Source organism: Watersipora subatra, chromosome 8 (assembly GCF_963576615.1).
Source record: "Watersipora subatra chromosome 8, tzWatSuba1.1, whole genome shotgun sequence".
In the NCBI taxonomy this organism is placed as follows: domain Eukaryota; kingdom Metazoa; phylum Bryozoa; class Gymnolaemata; order Cheilostomatida; family Watersiporidae; genus Watersipora; species Watersipora subatra.
The window spans coordinates 4,231,424-4,250,115 of record NC_088715.1 but is presented as its reverse complement, the minus strand read 5'-3'; the positions used below and the strand labels follow the sequence as shown (position 1 = coordinate 4,250,115).

Sequence of the window (18,692 nt, the reverse complement as noted above, 5' to 3'; positions counted from 1 at the left end):
CAAAAATAAACTGTAAGATACGTATTAAATAATACTGAAATCACTTTTGTTGCTATTACATAAAACATGTTCAAACAACTAACAGCATGGCCGCTTACAGCTAGATCGGCACGGCGCTTGCGCATTGTATTGTATAAACAAGTTTAATGTTAGCGACTCCATGTGTTTTCATAGTTGAGTGCAAAATAATTGTGGTTTAATTTATTGGTAAGAAAGGGTTGCTTGTCATATTTATTTGTTAGTAAATTAAATGCTAGTAACCTGCTACGTTAGTATTACTAACGTATGGTACTAAACAGCATAAAGGAAAGGAACCACATCAAGATCATCATCTCGGTTGCATTTTAATTGAAGATTAATTGGCCCAACTCAGTTAATCGTTTATTTGTATTGGTCGCCGTTAATCGTTTAATTAATGTGATCATTGTGCAGCTCTATTTTATACACTTGGTCTAGTACTGGTATACACTATCATGAGTATTTACTCATCATCCGTTGTACAAGCATTGTTCCCTGATATTACATATCAGGGAAAAATGCTTGTACAATGCTTGTACACCAACTGTATAACTCACTGCATATCCAGTGAGTTTATACAGTTGACAGAATCAACATGAGTCATGGCTGTCTTACTATGTAGATATACCATTAGGTAGGAGTAATATTACCTAACAAATCTTAAAGTACAACAGATATCATGGCTTTCTTACTATGTAGATATACTATTAGGTAGGAGTAATATTAGCTAACATATCTTAGAGTACAACAGATATCATAGCTGTCTTACTCTGTAGATATACTATTAGGTAGGAGTACTATTAGCTAACATATCTTAGAGTACAACATATATCATGGCTTTCTTACTATGTATATATACTATTAGGTAGGAGTAATATTAGCTAACATATCTTAGAGTACAACAGATATTATGGCTGTCTTACTATGTAGATATACTATTAGGTAGGAGTAATATTAGCTAACATATCTTAGAGTACAACAGATATCATGGCTGTCTTACTATGTAGATTTACTATTAGGTAGGAGTAATATTAGCTAACATATCTTAGAGTACAACAGATATCATGGCTGTCTTACTATGTAGATATACTATTAGGTAGGAGTAATATTAGCTAACATATCTTAGAGTACAACAGATATCATGGCTGTCTTACTATGTAGATTTACTATTAGGTAGGAGTAATATTAGCTAACATATCTTAGAGTACAACATATATCATGGCTGTCTTACTATGTATATATACTATTAGGTAGGAGTAATATTAGCTAACATATCTTAGAGTACAACAGATATCATGGCTATCTTACTATGTAGATATACCATTAGGTAGGGGTAATATTAGCTAACATATTTTAGAGTACAACAGATATCATGGCTGTCTTACTATGTAGATTTGCAAATGAATAGGTACATGCTTATGTTATCAGACGTTTTAATGAAGTACTTTTCAGATAATTTCTCATTTTAACAGCTGGCACTCTATCCAGGATAAATAAATACTCCTTTAAGACTCTAGAGAAGAAGCAAACGGCTTTGAAAGATGGAGGCGTGTCTCGTGGGAGAATGTTATCCAGTAGTCCTGACTCACAAATGACCGAGACTCAGAGTTCAACCGTATTGTCAACTGTTATCAAGGTTAGTTCCATCAGAGCCCTTTCTGAGTAACTTAAAGGTTGACTTGCAACAAAATTCACATTACAATTATTTGATATCAAAAGATTCACCATGTCTTACTCTGTTTTGTTGTAGGTGCAAAATATGTTGGAATGTGATTACAAGCTCTTGAAAACTCAATAACGAACAGTTAATCGCAGCCACACGACACTGTTGTAGTTTGGATTCTCTATCCAAAACGGCTCAAATGTGACAAAGTTGTGGCAGATGGTTTCTATTTACATTTTCATGCAACCTTATTCGTCGAAAACTTTTCTCAAATATACTTCACGAATTCAATATACTTCACGCATTCAATAAAGCCATGTCTATTGTTCTTACGCGTCTGTTTTATCGTCATTGTAATGCTGTCACTTTTAGCACTGATATCTTATAACTTACCGTAAAGATTCATTTTATTCTTTAACCTTACCTCGAAGGAGTACATATCATTGTCTGATAATCATGACGAGCCTGTTGGTCACCTGTGATAATCGAAAAGTGCTGCAAAAATTATTTTGCGAAGTATTAGGTCACATTTTCAGATTACTACTTGACGATTGGACCAAGTCGAAACAAAACTGTAACGTAGCGAGCATCTATATTTGATACGGGGTCTTCGGTAAAAGCCGAAGTGTTTGTCATAAACTAGTGCTACGGTAAGTTAGATATTGAGCTTTTTATTGGCCATTCTATTCCCGTGAGAACATCACGTGACAAGACAATAACCAAATATTATGACTACGTCAAAAAAATAAACAGATTCCGATCTACGGCGGCTTTTGGTTTTTGAGCTTTTAAGAGCTTGTAATCACATTTTCACATATTTGGCACCTACAACACAACAGAGTAAGATATGGTGAATCTTTTGATACCAAATAACTGTAATGTGAATTTTGATGCAAGCCAATCTTTAAGGAGAGCGCAACACCTCTTAATGGTAACACTTTATCTCTTCCAATGTACATCTGCCTGTATTTTTGTAATTGTACAGTATGTTGTATCTGTATACCTTTGTTGTTATCAGTACTTCAATTATAAACACAGTGTACTAATATTTCAGATTATTATGTTCCAAGTTGCTACCATTTGTGTTGCTGTTGCCCAGAGTTTAAATACTCATTTTACATCCTCAAATATTTACTAGCTGTAAATACTTCAACCTTTCACGACTCCAAATAGTACTCTACTATAACATACATTGGTAATTCATTGAGTAAACATTGCTGATAAAGTATAAAATGTTTTCCATTATTTCCATATAGTTTCTCTGGTCATATTATGTTTCTTGAGCTCTTATTCAGTCCCATGTTCAGGTTATACCACTTAATTTACTTGATAGGTTACATATTTATATAGCTAGAGTTCTTCTATCAATAGATGTATGCAAGAGATCGTGCGATATATTCAACAGGTTGAAGATCCAAGCACTTTGCTAGATCTGACTAACATTAAAGATTCTGAACCCTGTGAATTGATGATGACTGATGTTACTGGCTGTGTACCAGCTACTGGTAAGGGATGTAGATGTCTATGGAGTATATGTTAGGCTGATACATCTCTATATGTCTACAGTATTGGCTAGTGTATAAATATGATGAGGCTGATAAAGTTAATAACAGCATTCTCATGTCAGGCTGGAGCAAACAGCAGTCATGTATTAATAAACAGACTGACTTCTGGTTTCCAAGGATGAGCATATATATAAATACAGGGCTCAGCATAATCGTCCCCTCCACAGGAGGAGATAGTTGATAACTTACAGCAGGCTAACTGAATAATTACTGATAATTTTTATCTCACAAGTTATTCATAGTAAGTTTACTAGAGGTCTTCCAGTTAATCTCTTACCATGAGTTAGTCTCAAGTAATATTTTAAGGACTTGTTATTTAGAGGAAAAGCCCGGCATTTTACTACCTTTTTACCTAAAGATCTTAAATGTTTGACTGAATCTGGAAACTTGCTGATTAATATACTCACCAGCTAGAAATATAAAGCTACTTCATCCACTCTGTTCATGTGGATATAATAGAACCTTTACTGTTTAGAATTACCAGTCTCTGTAGAAGTGCTGGTACCCGAGACTCCTAGCACCCCAATTACCACTGACAGAGGAGAAGATAGGTCTGTTCTATCAACTCTAGCTGTCAGCAGGGTCAGCGGTACTCTCAGTGATTCAGAAGTTCTCTCTAGTAAAAAGTGTACAAACACACCTTCAAAAACGGAGACAAGGCAAGAGGCATTGGTAAGTGCTTGCAGGTTAATCAATGGTAACAATCATATTCAGGTATATGAATTTGAACATCAAAGCAAAGTTCTGTAAGTTCTAGTTGTTAGCTTTGATGTAAATAATTGTTCAGCTACTCATTGTAAACACTCCTTTATTCTAATAACTACTTCACACAAGATGACAAAACCACTACCATTCCCAAAATAGTCACTTTTACTGGTATGTGGAGATTACATAACAGCAAGTTACAAAATGCGACATAATAGCCTATGACAATGACTCCTGCATCGAGTAATCAGCTGAGACATGTACGGCTAATACAGTCTACAAGTATCTACTAGTATAGCACATTTCCTCTTCATCTTCAAGATCAATCCAAGTGTCATATACATTGTTCACACAAGGCTTATTGTGTACTCACTGGAAGTCAAACTTTTTCATCAGTTCCACCATGTTTTCTAAAAGCAGTCGTATCTGAGTGATTATTCTGTTGAACATGATCCATATTAGTGTCAAAGTCACTCTCATATTTCATCAACACACGATTTTCTTCTACCTCTAATTTACAGTCTTCAATTGTGACTATGACTACCAATCTTACATCTGCAGTCTGCTGGTGCCGTCGATCCCTATCATATGGTTTCTCATGACTCCAATATCATAGTTGCTTTTTGTCTTGCTGTATAGCCTCTAGCATTCCTCAGCTTCCCAAAAACACATCCTAGCCTGAGAGTATTTGAAATAATTCTGAGTTGGTCTCCTAGATCACTTGTCTTGGTTGTCCGCTCTTCTCTATCATACGCAAGTGTGAACAGAGGCAGTCAGTGACCATCTTCAGCATTTTACAAAGCCATCTTGTTCATGTCTTTGATCACTACCTCCTGTTCCGCTAAGTTTGTGTGGCCTGTCATCTTTTCTGGACCATGTTGTTTCTTAAATAATGACTTTTATTCACCTTTAACTAGTATCCAATAGCGATAATGCTGACATCACAACAAACAGTAACCTCACAGTCATTTCAAATTCCATTTGCAATTGGCTGTATTTTTTCAAGCCACCTTGTCGACCACTCCTTGTGCAGCTGCTCTGACTTACACAGAGGCTAATTCCCCTATTTGATCTCTAGCTAGTGCTGTTGATCGGTCTATCGGCATTCAGTATTAACTAAAGGCTACTTCATGTTCCTCCACTATTTTAGTGAGGACGAATGCATCACCTGCTTTGTTAGTGACATGGTGGAGGAACATCCGGTGCTGATGCTCCCTTCTTCCCATTTCTTTACTAGTTATTCGATTTTTGTTATGTGCGTGAAGGCAGTGTTGGGCAAGGTGCCCACATATCTGCACTTGTAACAGGCTCTCTGTGGTGTTCTGTTCATTCTAGTAATTATGAGTCATAACTTGCCTCTTGAGTGAATAACAGTTGTATCTGTGTATATTTGTATAATCTAATGCACACTCATTAGTTTGAGTAACCCGCAATGTCCTCACTCGAGGTACAGATTCACTCAGGCCTAACTATTCACCTGATGCCATAAGTTTTAGCCGAATTCACAAGCCAGCCATAAAGACAAGCGCAGTTCAACATAGGCTCTGTATCAACCTGTTTGATCAGTGCCACCAACCAAAAGTATCTAAATATACTTCAGTAGACTCTCCATCTTGTTTCTTGGAGTTGTCTGCTAGTTGCATAGTAGTTCACATCAGTGCAATGCTGCTTTTAACTTATCATAATGCTAATTCAGCTAGGGAAAGATACAGAAATGACTGTAGATCAGTGAGCTGATCAGTGTAACTTAACCACTCACTAGTTCATTGTGAAGCCTGGTTTTCATATGACAGCGCAATGATCGTGCGCGGTCCAGTGATCGTGCGCAATGCATTTCTTGGGCCGCGATGCAGTGTTTCCATATCGCACGTAGGCGCCCTGCTTGCTTTGGACAGGATGGATAATTTCCTTACTTTTTCGTAAAAGAGACAGATTTCTTCGGAAAAACAACCCTCCGTTGCGAAATTGCGCTGTCATATGAAAACGAGGCTTACTCTTTCGTACGGGAGACCGATTTCTTCGGAAAACAGCCCTCCGTTTGAATTGTGGGATAGGTTCAAAAGGTATTGCGGTGTATTGTGGGAAACATCATCGCGCGCACCCATTCTGTTGGATCCATTCTGTTGGATCCTTGCGATCAGCGTACGCACATCGCGCGATTGTCGTGCGTTGACGTTTCCATATCACAACTGGCCTACGCATGACGTCGTGCGCCTTGTTGCGCGCCTTGCGCTGTCATATGAAAACCAAGCTTTAGAGCTATCCTTTAGAGAATGTCTGATAATTTTATTAACGCCTTTGTAAACACATTACAGTGGACCCTAACCGTACAATTTTAAGTTGTTCCAGTGTTGGCATCGTAAGGCAAAAATTTTGTATAGAGGGGTATAGAAACATATAGTAATTCAAACACTCCCTGGTAAAAATCCTCAAAATTTTATATACCTACGGTACATATTAAAAATTAGTAACATAATGATATGTTAACCTCAGTAACTATAGTTACCTACAGTAACTTTAGTGTATTTAGTGGTTATGATCTGCAATAAAATGTAACGCTACAATGTAATATATGCAGTATGTACCGTAAGAAGTTCTTACTTTCGAGGCAGGTGTATAACATAAACATTGAATTCAAGGAATTCAGCTTACTAAACACATAATTAAATATAAATTTTAGTATGTATTAACTATTTTACTGATCTTTAATTTTTTCATCGTTAAAATTTTATGTTTTTCAGTGATAAAATTTCATCACCTATCAGTGATCAACTTTTTATCACTATCGGCGTTATTCGTTATTGTGAAAATGAATCATTTTCACAGTAAGTAATAACTGTAAACAAATACCGTACTTTTCGGACTATTAACCACATCCCTATATAAGCCGCATGTGCTTCATTTAAAAAAAATGATAATACAAGAATACATAGGCCGCACCTTTGGTATTGGCCGCAGAACTCAATACGGTGCTTTTTAACTCGGCAACCACTTTGCTAGTTAAAACGGAACAATTCCCTGAGGCACTGTTCCGTATTAATCGACGCTTTTTAACCCAGTGCCTAACAAAGCAGTACAGTTAAGCATTCTAATTCCGGTTAGGGCGCCCTAGCGGTGAAAGAAAATAACAACAGAATAGCCGCAGCCTCTAAATAAGCCACACGGCTCAAAACAACAGAAAAAAGTTGCGGCTGATTGTCCGAAAAGTACGGTAACGCCGAACTGAGCGAGATCGAGCATCGTATTACTTTCATTTGTCGTTAGAGGGATTTTGGCGAATAGCATCTCGGCATGTTCGTTATTCCGACCTAATCAGCCCACCGACTGCCAAAGTTTTTCAAAAATTCATGTTGAATCCCTTAGTCTATCAAATAGAGAAAACTTTAAAAATATTGCTTCAAATTTGTCTTGGAAACTGTTCAAACGTTTGCATAGTTGCAAAGTTTACCATTGTCTCTTTTCTAACTGCAGGCTACTCCTGAAGCACTGTTTTTCTAAGCTGAGATCTGTGCAAGTGGCAACAGTACATTGCAGTGCCCAGACCAGTCCTCTCCATATTCTACAGAAGCTAAGTCAGAGCTTCATGGTAAGTTTCCTTTTTATAGCTACTCTGTAGGTCTCTACATAAGTCACAATGAGTACAGTACGAGTACACCCTGAGTACGGTACGATTACGGTACGAGTACGGTATGATTCTCAGTGTGTCTGCTTGCAATATTAGAGAAAATTGGAGCAGTTACATGTAGCAGTGTGAGAGTCACGTCACATGGCAAAGAAAAAAGTAAAACCATTAAACATTGTTCATCAATCAGTGAAAGGTCGAAAGATCGATGGTTACTCGATGGTCTATGTTAACCCATCCTCACCGAAAGGTGTATTGACAAATTTTATATACAAGTGAATACTGAGAACTGCGCAGGTTCTCAGCAGTTTCGACAACTTTCGAAACACATTTTCGTTAATGCCTTCACTTTTCCCGTAATTCACTTGCCTTTTTTGCCTTCTTAATCGTTCCTATGAAGAAATAAGGAAAAACATGGTTAGGTGCATTTTTCTAAAGAGATGGAACTGTAGCGATTACCATTGTCACTGCCGAAGCCATAAATATTCTAGTTACTCTCATGACCCTTATGTCATGAGAGTTAATCTTCAGGCTGATACTTAAATATCAAGATGTTAGCTGATAATCCTTTCTTTTTCTCTGATTGGCTGATGATCTACTTGGTTGGCTGGTGCTACTACTTCTTGCTGATCGGTCGACTCTAACATGAAAAATGAGAAATGTTAGAGTGTGGACAGGTTGATGACATTTTGATCGTTTTTAAGTGTAGGTGTTTCTGGCTTGTCAATAATATAAAACTTATTAAGCAAAGGTTGCGTTTCTTAGATCTGTTTTTGTATAAACTTGCATGATTTAGAATGCTTCGAATTGTTTTGAACTTTATGCTGTTGTATTTCAGGTTCCAAATATTATGCTTGCTAAGTTTGCATGAAGCTCGCTTTATGGTTACAATGTTTGGTCTTGAAGTCAGTCTCACATAGCCCAACATATGTCTCAGGGGTTTGTTTGTAGTGTCTAGTTGTTATTGCCTGGCTTCTACGCTTCTTTGCAAGCGGTTTTTACCTACGTTGGTCGTGTTGTTGCGTTTGTCTATGTTGCTTTTCATATTAGCTGCCTTCAAGTGTTTTCTTTATTATTATTGTTATATCGACGCTGCGCGAACAGATTTGCCAACCCAAGAGTGGGGCAATGCGTGAGATTTGGTTTTGGGGCAATTGATGTATCAATGATAGTATATATAAAATTGTGGAAATTGGGGCAAAAATCTCACGCATTTCTCACGTATTTTCATTTTTTCTTTGGGGCGATTGCGTGAGTCTCACACCCAATGCGTGAGAGTTGGCAGGTATGTGCGCAAAGCAGACGTGTTTAGGACTATTTTGAAACTTTCAAGAAAAAAAAGAAATTTGCCACCAGTTTTCTTCTTATTGCTCATATATCGAGTAAGCTTGCTAATTTGTTCACACTATCTTTACGTGGAAACATCTACTTCATTGCAAAGAGATCAACTCAGGATTTTTTGAGGCTGCATACATGTAACAGCTGATTTAAACATTTCGTAATTTTGTGTTTTTCTTTTTTAATATCTGCTTGACAAGCTCTAGTCACATATTATATGTCTATAATTTGTTTGTTTAGTGAGCTTTATTATTATCTATATTTGCATAGAAATATTGTTTGTTTAGATTTTATTTTATGCTCACTTGTTGCACCTGTTTATCCATGGGTAAAGGGCTAGGACCATTACCACCAAACCTGATCACCCAAGGCGTGAGAAGAATCTCTAACTTTGTTAAATTTAAAATCAACCATCTTCAAATTTAAATAATCTTCAGGAAAGAACTCTGACATCACGTTGAACTTTGAGTCACTCAGTGACTGGTGCTCTTATTATAGATCTAGATAGCTTAAGTTAGTTTCGTTGTTCTACCATTATTTCTTCTCAGCAGAATCGCAAACCTTCTAATATTCAATTTTAAATAATCTTTAGTCTTTTATTTATAGATTTGCTGTTTAGAGTTTATTATCAAATCTTAATCAATAATCATAATATTTTGCTTTCTTATCCCTGGCACAAGTTTACATACCACATGACATGTATTCGATAATTCGTACAGAGGGTGATACACAGCATTCTGGATGATTTTTGAGAAATTTTTCTAGTATTATCCTTGCTTGTATAAGTTGCAATAATACAATTAAAACTGCTCTCAGATAAGGTTTCTTGTGTGTGTTCTGTAAAAAAAATTTGATATTCGGGAGGGCTTTGTACCCCTTCCGAACCCACCCCGCTTGGGTCTACAGCCCTCACAAGTTGCTTAAGGGGCCTACTCAATATATTGGCAGAGTCATCCTAAAAATGAACAATACAGCCCTAATCCTATTGCACTGCAGTGCCATTTGACTGCTAATATTGCATTTCTCAACCATCAGTACCCTTTCTTTTATCCAATATTACTTTGGTCGTAGGCTGTATGACAGGGGATTTTCTAGTTAAAGTAGCATTTGCTGATTGTTAGTACAAAAGCTCAAACCCGCAAACTATAGACTTATAAACATAGCCTTGCTGTTATAACCATGAATTACCTGTCATTTGCTGTCGAAAAGAATTTGTCAAAATCAAGAATCAGTCATTTGCTGTCACAGCCCCTTATTACCTGTCTTTTGCTGTCACAGCCCCTTATTACCTGTCATTTGCTGTCACAGCCCCTTATTACCTGTCATTTGCTGTCACAGCCCCTTATTACCTGTCTTGTGCTGTCACGATCATGAATTAACAGTTTAAATGCTTCAACTCAATGTTGCAATCATCTTCAGGGTATTTATAGTGTCATAAATTTGATTTCAAAACTTTATTACATTTTTATAGGTTTATTCTCAAGTTTGCCTCAAGAAAGATCAACTTAAAAAAACGACGGGTAAGTTTAACTCTGCAGGTGGTATTAAGTTTTTATGAATATAATATGGGACATTTTTTAAATAAAACATCTGCCATGGTAGAAGCCAGAAGCCAAGTAATCTTTCTTTTACAGAGTGGCTGTGCATTGTGTTTGGTTGGTTTTTCAAATGGTAAAAAAGCAGCCTCTACGAAACAATCACTATGTTTCCATGACTCGAATGATACGTTTTGGGGCTGTGTGCAGCTTGACCCCCAGTAGGTAAAGTATTAGCCTAATTAATGACTCTATAAATAGCTACGCAGTCTTGTCACGCTAACCTTAGCAGCAATCGTTTGGAACATTGGTGCTTTGAAACGGTTCAAATCAAATAAAAATGACTGAAGCGTGCAAATGTTTAGAATGGAATATCCAGCGATATCTTAATGCGCATGATTCGCATGTACCGTTTTCATCATTCGCTAGCATGATGGATTCGATAAAGATTTGCGCATCGCAAAATTCACTTAGCTTACGGATTTATGCCGTTTCCATGATGCGGTTAACTTGCGGATTGGCTCAAATTTGTGCATTTTTTAAATAAAACATCTGCATTGGTCAGAAGCCGTGTAATCTTTGTTGTACAGAGTGGCTGTGCATTGCGTTTGGTTAGTTTTTCAATAGGTAAATAAGTAGCCTCTATGAAACTGCGTAGTCCTTTCTTTGTTCTTGTGTTCATGGAGAAGTACAAGGTGTAATCTTTACTATTTCTGGGTAGCCTCGACACCTCGGAAGCGGCAGAAAAAAGCTGCTGTCAGCGGAGGGCCTGGTGTTAAAAGGGGGCCTGGCAGGCCAAGAGGTAGTAGATCTTCTGCAACACCCAAGGATGAAACCTATGCCATAAATAACGAATCTACTACTAGAGTACTTCCTCGTACCCATATGGTAGTATTTCTATACTGCTACTAGAGTACTTCCTCTTATTCTGATGGTAGTATTTATATACAACTACTAGAGTACTTCCTCTTATTCTGATGGTAGTATTTCGATACTGCTACTAGAGTACTTCCTCTTATTCTGATGGTAGTATTTCTAATCTACTACTAGAGTACTTCTTCTTACTCTGATGGTAGTATTTCTAATCTACTACTAGAGTACTTCCTTTTACTCTGATGGTAGTATTTCTAATCTACTACTAGAGTACTTCCTTTTACTCTGATAGTAGTATTTCTATACTACTACTAGAGTCCTTCCTCTTATTCTGATGGTAGTATTTCTATACTACTACTAGAGTACTTCCTCTTATTCTGGTGGTAGTATTTCTAATTTACTACTTGAGTACTTCCTCTTATTCTGATGGTAGTATTTATATACAACTACTAGAGTACTTCCTCTTATTCTGATGGTAGTATTTCGATACTGCTACTAGAGTACTTCCTCTTATTCTAATGGTAGTATTTCTAATCTACTACTAGAGTACTTCCTCTTATTCTGGTGGTAGTATTTCTAATTTACTACTTGAGTACTTCCTTTTATTCTGATGGTAGTATTTATAATCTACTACTAGAGTACTTACTCTTATTCTGATGGTAGTATTTCTAATTTACTACTTGAGTACTTACTCTTATTCTGATGGTAGTATTTCTTATTTACTACTTGAGTACTTCCTCTTATTCCGATGGTAGTATTTCTAATCTACTACTAGAGTACTTCTTCTTACTCTGATGATAGTATTTCTAATCTACTACTAGAGTACTTCTTTTTACTCTGATGATAGTATTTCTAATCTACTACTAGAGTACTTCTTTTTACTCTGATGGTAGTATTTCTATACTACTGCTAGAGTACTTCCTCTTATTCTGATGGTAGTATTTCTAATCTACTACTAGAGTACTTACTCTTATTCTGATGGTAGTATTTCTAATTTACTACTTGAGTACTTCCTCTTATTCCGATGGTAGTATTTCTAATCTACTACTAGAGTACTTCTTTTTACTCTGATGATAGTATTTCTAATCTACTACTAGAGTACTTCTTTTTACTCTGATGGTAGTATTTCTATACTACTGCTAGAGTACTTCCTTTTATTCTGATGGTAGTATTTCTAATCTACTACTAGAGTACTTACTCTTATTCTGATGGTAGTATTTCTATTTTACTACTTGAGTACTTCCTCTTATTCCTATGGTAGTATTTCTAATCTACTACTAGAGTACTTCTTCTTACTCTGATGATAGTATTTCTAATCTACTACTAGAGTACTTCTTTTTACTCTGATGATAGTATTTCTAATCTACTACTAGAGTACTTCTTTTTACTCTGATGGTAGTATTTCTATACTACTGCTAGAGTACTTCCTCTTATTCTGATGGTAGTATTTCTATACTACGACTAGAGTACTTCCTCTTATTCTGGTGGTAGTATTTCTAATTTACTACTTGAGTGCTTCCTCTTATTCTGATGGTAGTATTTCTAATCTACTACTAGAGTACTTCCTCTTATTCTGATGGTAGTATTTCTATACTACTACTAGAGTACTTCCTTTTACTCTGATGGTAGTATTTCTAATCTACTACTAGAGTACTTCCTTTTACTCTGATGGTAGTATTTCTAATCTACTACTAGAGTACTTCCTCTTACTCTGATGGTAGTATTTCTATACTGCTACTAGAGTACTTCCTTTTACTCTGATGGTAGTATTTCTAAACTACTTCTAGAGTCCTTCCTCTTATTCTGATGGTAGTATTTCTATACTACTACTAGAGTACTTCCTCTTATTCTGGTGGTAGTATTTCTATTTTACTACTTGAGTACCTCCTCTTATTCTGATTGTAGTATTTCTAATCTACTACTAGAGTACTTCTTCTTACTCTGATGATAGTATTTCTAATCTACTACTAGAGTACTTCTTTTTACTCTGATGATAGTATTTCTAATCTACTACTAGAGTACTTCTTTTTACTCTGATGGTAGTATTTCTATACTACTGCTAGAGTACTTCCTCTTATTCTGATGGTAGTATTTCTATACTACGACTAGAGTACTTCCTTTTACTCTGATGGTAGTATTTCTAATCTACTACTAGAGTACTTCCTTTTACTCTGATGGTAGTATTTCTAATCTACTACTAGAGTACTTCCTCTTACTCTGATGGTAGTATTTCTATACTGCTACTAGAGTACTTCCTTTTACTCTGATGGTAGTATTTCTAAACTACTTCTAGAGTCCTTCCTCTTATTCTGATGGTAGTATTTCTATACTACTACTAGAGTACTTCCTCTTATTCTGGTGGTAGTATTTCTATTTTACTACTTGAGTACCTCCTCTTATTCTGATTGTAGTATTTCTAATCTACTACTAGAGTACTTCTTCTTACTCTGATGATAGTATTTCTAATCTACTACTAGAGTACTTCTTTTTACTCTGATGATAGTATTTCTAATCTACTACTAGAGTACTTCTTTTTACTCTGATGGTAGTATTTCTATACTACTGCTAGAGTACTTCCTCTTATTCTGATGGTAGTATTTCTAATTTACTATTTGAGTACTTCCTCTTATTCTGATGGTAGTATTTCTATACTACTACTAGAGTACTTCCTTTTACTCTGATGGTAGTATTTCTATACTACTACTAGAGTACTTCCTCTTATTCTGATGGTAGTATTTCTAATCTACTACTAGAATACTTCCTTTTACTCGGATGGTAGTATGTATAATCTATTATTAGAGTACTTCCTTTTACTCTGATGGTAGTATTTCTAATCCACTACTAGAGTACTTCCTCTTACTCTGATGGTAGTATTTCTAATTTACTATTTGAGTACTTCTTACTCTGATGGTAGTATTTCTAATCTACTACTAGAGTACTTCCTCTTATTCTGATGGTAGTATTTCTATACTACTACTAGAGTACTTCCTTTTACTCTGATGGTAGTATTTCTAATCTACTACTAGAGTACTTTCTTTTACTCGGATGGTAGTATTTCTATACTACTACTAGAGTACTTCCTCTTATTCTGATGGTAGTATTTCTAATCTACTACTAGAATACTTCCTTTTACTCTGATGGTAGTATTTATAATCTATTATTAGAGTACTTCCTTTTACTCTGATGGTAGTATTTCTATACTACTACTAGAGTACTTCTCACTCTGATGGTAGTATTTCTATACCACTACTAGAGTACTTCTCACTCTAATGGTAGTATTTATATACTACCATTAGAGTGAGAAGTACTCTAGTAGTGGTATAGAAATACTACCATCAGAGTGAGTACTCTAGTAGTACTATTTATATACTACTACTAGAGTACTTCCTCTTTTTCTGATGGTAGTATTTCTATACTACTACTAGAGTACTTCTTCTTACTTTTAAAATGATTTACAAAAGAACATTTTTTCAGGAAGCATTAAACTGTGTATATCTTATATTTGCATAATGTTCCAGGTTTCACACAAAGCCTCATATTCATCAATTTATATTAGCTTTGGAATCTTGGGTTTTTGTAGGTTACTAGACGGTCTAAGAAGTTTGCATCGGCTGACACATCGACTGTTTCTTTGGTAACATGACTTCCCTCTCATTTTTGAATTGGCGCATTACAGCATTTGAACCTGAAGATGAGCTCAACTTTTGCAGATTGTATAATCAGTTCTCTTGACTTTTAGGTTCCATCACCTCATAAGGCTGTGAACAGGCATCGAAAATCTGTGAATAATATCCGTAGTCAGAGATCAATGAATAATGATGAGTTTTTATCTGATACATCCATGCGTACTTCTATGCATTCTCCAGAAACGCCTTTCGACCATTCACAGCAAAACTCTGAAATGGCTAACGAGTTGAACCTCGCTGGAGCTCTTTCACCCCCAACTGCCAATAAAAGTTTAGAACTTCAAAAGATGTTTAACATTAGTAAGCCAATAGAGAACGATATTGGGGGTAATAGCAGTTCCTCGATTAGTAAGAGCTTTAACAACGCGATCTCTAGTAAATCTCCCAGAGGTCGGAATTATGCCAGAAAGAGCTGTAAGCCCATAAAGAATATTAACTTTTTAACTATTAGAGGCAAAGAAAAAGGTACACGAAAGTTCACTTCATCTCACTCGCTGTCAAAGAAAGCTGCTTTAAAGTATAGACAAGCTTACCAAACAAAAGGAGAGGCAACTCGATCATTTGATTACAATATTCACAAGTTTACAGACAACAGTCTAGTAAAAAAGAATTTTGGACTCTGTATAAAAAGTCAAAAAGGTGGTGGGGCGGGGCCGAAAACGCAAACTACATTTTAAATCAAAGTGTAGGGTCACTGAAGATTCTCACGAGATGTTGCCTCCAAATCAATACCCTTATGCAGATCCAAGCGAGTTCTCTTCATTAGATGTTAGTCGTGTTCTTATCGTAGACATAGAAGAGCTTCCTCCTCAGAGCTCAAGTCACAAGAGTTCTTTGATTTCTCAGGAAGCCATAGAATATGACAGTTTGAGGACAGATGATGCCTGTTTTGGCAATGAGGACCAAATGAGTTCAACAGATTCGGTTACTGTGGAAACCTATGATACTAGTCCTATAGCGGTCGACCTAAGTACTAACAGTGAATCATTTGCAGGTACACCTTCAGCTGATGTTAAAACAAGGAATCATTCCATCGGGAACTTTTTAGCAGGTACATGTAGTTGTCCAAGTGTTACACTGCTGTTAGTCAATGAAGTTGTTTTTCAATTTTGTGATACACGGGAGCATTTTTATGCAGACTGCCCTTATTTTCAAATTTTATAAAGAAATGTCTGTGATACATAAAAAATAGGCAACATGGAAACAGGTTTAGCCTTCATTCATGAAGAAAGTGTGAGAGTGGCAATCTGCTCAATTTGTCATATTAAATGCTGGGCGGACAAATTGGTAACGGTTTTCCTGTGGAACGATTTAAGATAATTTGGAGAGCTTATCTTCAGGCGTTAGCACAAACCGATAGCAAACTTTAATCTGTTTTGTTATCGTTAAGCTGCCCCCTCTACTAACCAAAAAACTCTCAGCCGTTGCAATGCATTCTTGTGTTCATCTATCTCACAGATGAACGCTATTTAATTGTACTTCTATCAACCGTGTTTAAATCGCACAATCCATCGTCGGTTTTTTTTGACGTCATCAAGTCGTTTGCGCATGCGCTCGTTCACGAAAAAGCCGCCATTTTTGTAGAAAACGATCGTTTTTCTTTGATTTATTAGTACTTTTAAGTGTTGTTTTGATAGTATAATAAAAAATTCCAACAAAAACATCGTTTTCAAATTATCATTGCAAAACCTTCGTGTTTCTAACGAAAAAATTGTCTATAAAGATGGCCGACAACGATAAAATGACGTCACGAAAAAAACGAAGGATAGCTGTGCATACATAATCTCTCATTTGTAACCCGTTTGGAAATATAAAACTACCCAATTTCTTAAAATTTGGCTGTATGAGCTTGTATGAGGTATTGCTTAGACAGAAATAAAATTTCATAGTCGGCATCATTTAAAATACATCAATGTATGAATGACGGGCAGATAAGTGATTGATGGTTGGCACAAAAATTGATTCATTCAAAGCTTGGTGTTTCAATTTAAAAGCATTCTTGGCTTAAAGCCTACATGAATTTTCCTCAATCAGTTGTGTTTAAACATGTTTCTTAGGACGTAAGGGTACCAAGAACTGTATACTACCGGTATATAGAAATCAAAATTCTCCTGCAACTGTGTAGATTAATGTAAAATTAGCTCATCTCTAGCCTTTTTGTCGTTATATTATATATCAAATGAAATTTTCAAGTTTGCAATACTCACTTCATTCAAGAGCATTTTCATGTTTCATCTATCCATTTCCCACACAGCTGGTGCAAAGGGTCTGTCAGAAGATACAGAAGGTGTCATGCCAGGGCAGGTGCTTGATGGCGGCACAGTGGAACAGGCTGATGCTGATCATGGGAATGAACAAGATGTTATCATTCGTTCCGAAGATGCAGAATTTTTTGGAGATTCTTTAGAGATTACCTCGTGTGACTTTACTAAACTCGAGCCATCAGTTGGTCCAAAAGATGTGTAAGTTTCTATGAACGAGGCTGAACTCAGTGAGTAGGAAAAGCTTTTCAAACGGATTATATAAATTGCGAAAGCTGCTAATATCGTGCTCGCTAATAATTTGTTTAGCCAATTAGAAGTGTTTCGTCGACGATTTTGGTGTGCATGCACAGCTCTGCCAATTCTGCGAATTCAGGCTAAATAATTCTGTGTTTTTCTGTTCATTTCGTGACTTCTGTCAAAATTAACGAAAAAATCTGCACATGTCGCAATACCTTTGGACCACAGAATATCTTTGTTGCTTTACCGCAGTGTAAAATGCTCCTATATTAAGCTTGGCTGTGAGTGTTTATATATCCTACGAGGTTGGCACACACCCTTATTCACGCACGGCTGGTACAAGCCTTCATGTAATGCATAGTTGGCACACACCCTCGTGTAATGCACGGTTGGTACATGACTATATGTTACCTATGGTTCTTAAAGGTTGACTTGCAACAAAATTCACATTACAGTTATTTGGTATCAAAAGATTCACCATGTCTTACTCTGTTGTGTTGTAGGTGTCGAACATGTGGAAATGTGATTACAAGCTCTTAAAAGCTCAAAAACGAAAAGCCGCTGTAGATTGGAATCTGCTTATTTTTCTGACGTAGTCATTACAGTTTGGTTATTGTCTTGTCACGTGATGTTCTCACGTGAATTGAAAGGCCAATAAAAAGCTCAATATAAAACTTATCGTAGCACTAGTTTATGACAAGCACTTCGGGTTTTACCGAAGACCCCGTATCAAATATAGATGCTCGCTACTTTACAGTTTTGTTTCGGCTTGATCTAATCGTCAAATCGTAATCTGATCATGTGACCCAATACTTCGCAAATAATTTTTGCAGCATTTTTCGATTATCACAGGTGACCAACAGGCTCGTCTTGATTATCAGACAATGATATGTACTCCTTCGAGGTAAGGTTAAAAAATTAAATGATATTTTACGGTAAGTTATAAGCTATCACTGCTAAAAGTGACAGCATTACAATGACGATGAAATAGACGCGTAAGAACAATAGACATGGTTTTATTAAATGCGGGAAGTATATTTGTGAAAATATTTTGAGGAATAAAGTTGCATGAAAGTGTAAACAGAAACCATCTCCCACAACTATGTCACATTTGAGCCGTTTTGCAAAGAGAATCCAAACGACGGCAGTCTCGTGTGACTGCGATTAACTGTTCGTTTTTTGTAAT

General features: G+C 36.3%; 1 protein-coding gene across 2 annotated transcripts in view; it reads left to right on the top strand.

Moving 5' to 3' along the window:
• Window positions 1–15,811, top strand: part of LOC137402126 (uncharacterized) — a 298,131-nt gene extending 282,320 nt beyond the window's left edge. The window contains exons 5-12 of one of the 2 annotated variants that reach the window (XM_068088597.1): window positions 1,491–1,654; window positions 3,087–3,186; window positions 3,722–3,918; window positions 7,423–7,537; window positions 10,383–10,435; window positions 11,168–11,334; window positions 14,900–14,953; window positions 15,059–15,811. In XM_068088597.1, coding sequence (XP_067944698.1) covers window positions 1,491–1,654; window positions 3,087–3,186; window positions 3,722–3,918; window positions 7,423–7,449 — 488 coding nt within the window. In that variant the 3' untranslated portion in view covers window positions 7,450–7,537; window positions 10,383–10,435; window positions 11,168–11,334; window positions 14,900–14,953; window positions 15,059–15,811. The remainder of the gene's footprint in view (window positions 1–1,490; window positions 1,655–3,086; window positions 3,187–3,721; window positions 3,919–7,422; window positions 7,538–10,382; window positions 10,436–11,167; window positions 11,335–14,899; window positions 14,954–15,058) is intronic. The other variant, XM_068088595.1, reaches the window with a different exon arrangement.
• The last annotated feature ends 2,881 nt before the right edge of the window (window positions 15,812–18,692 follow it).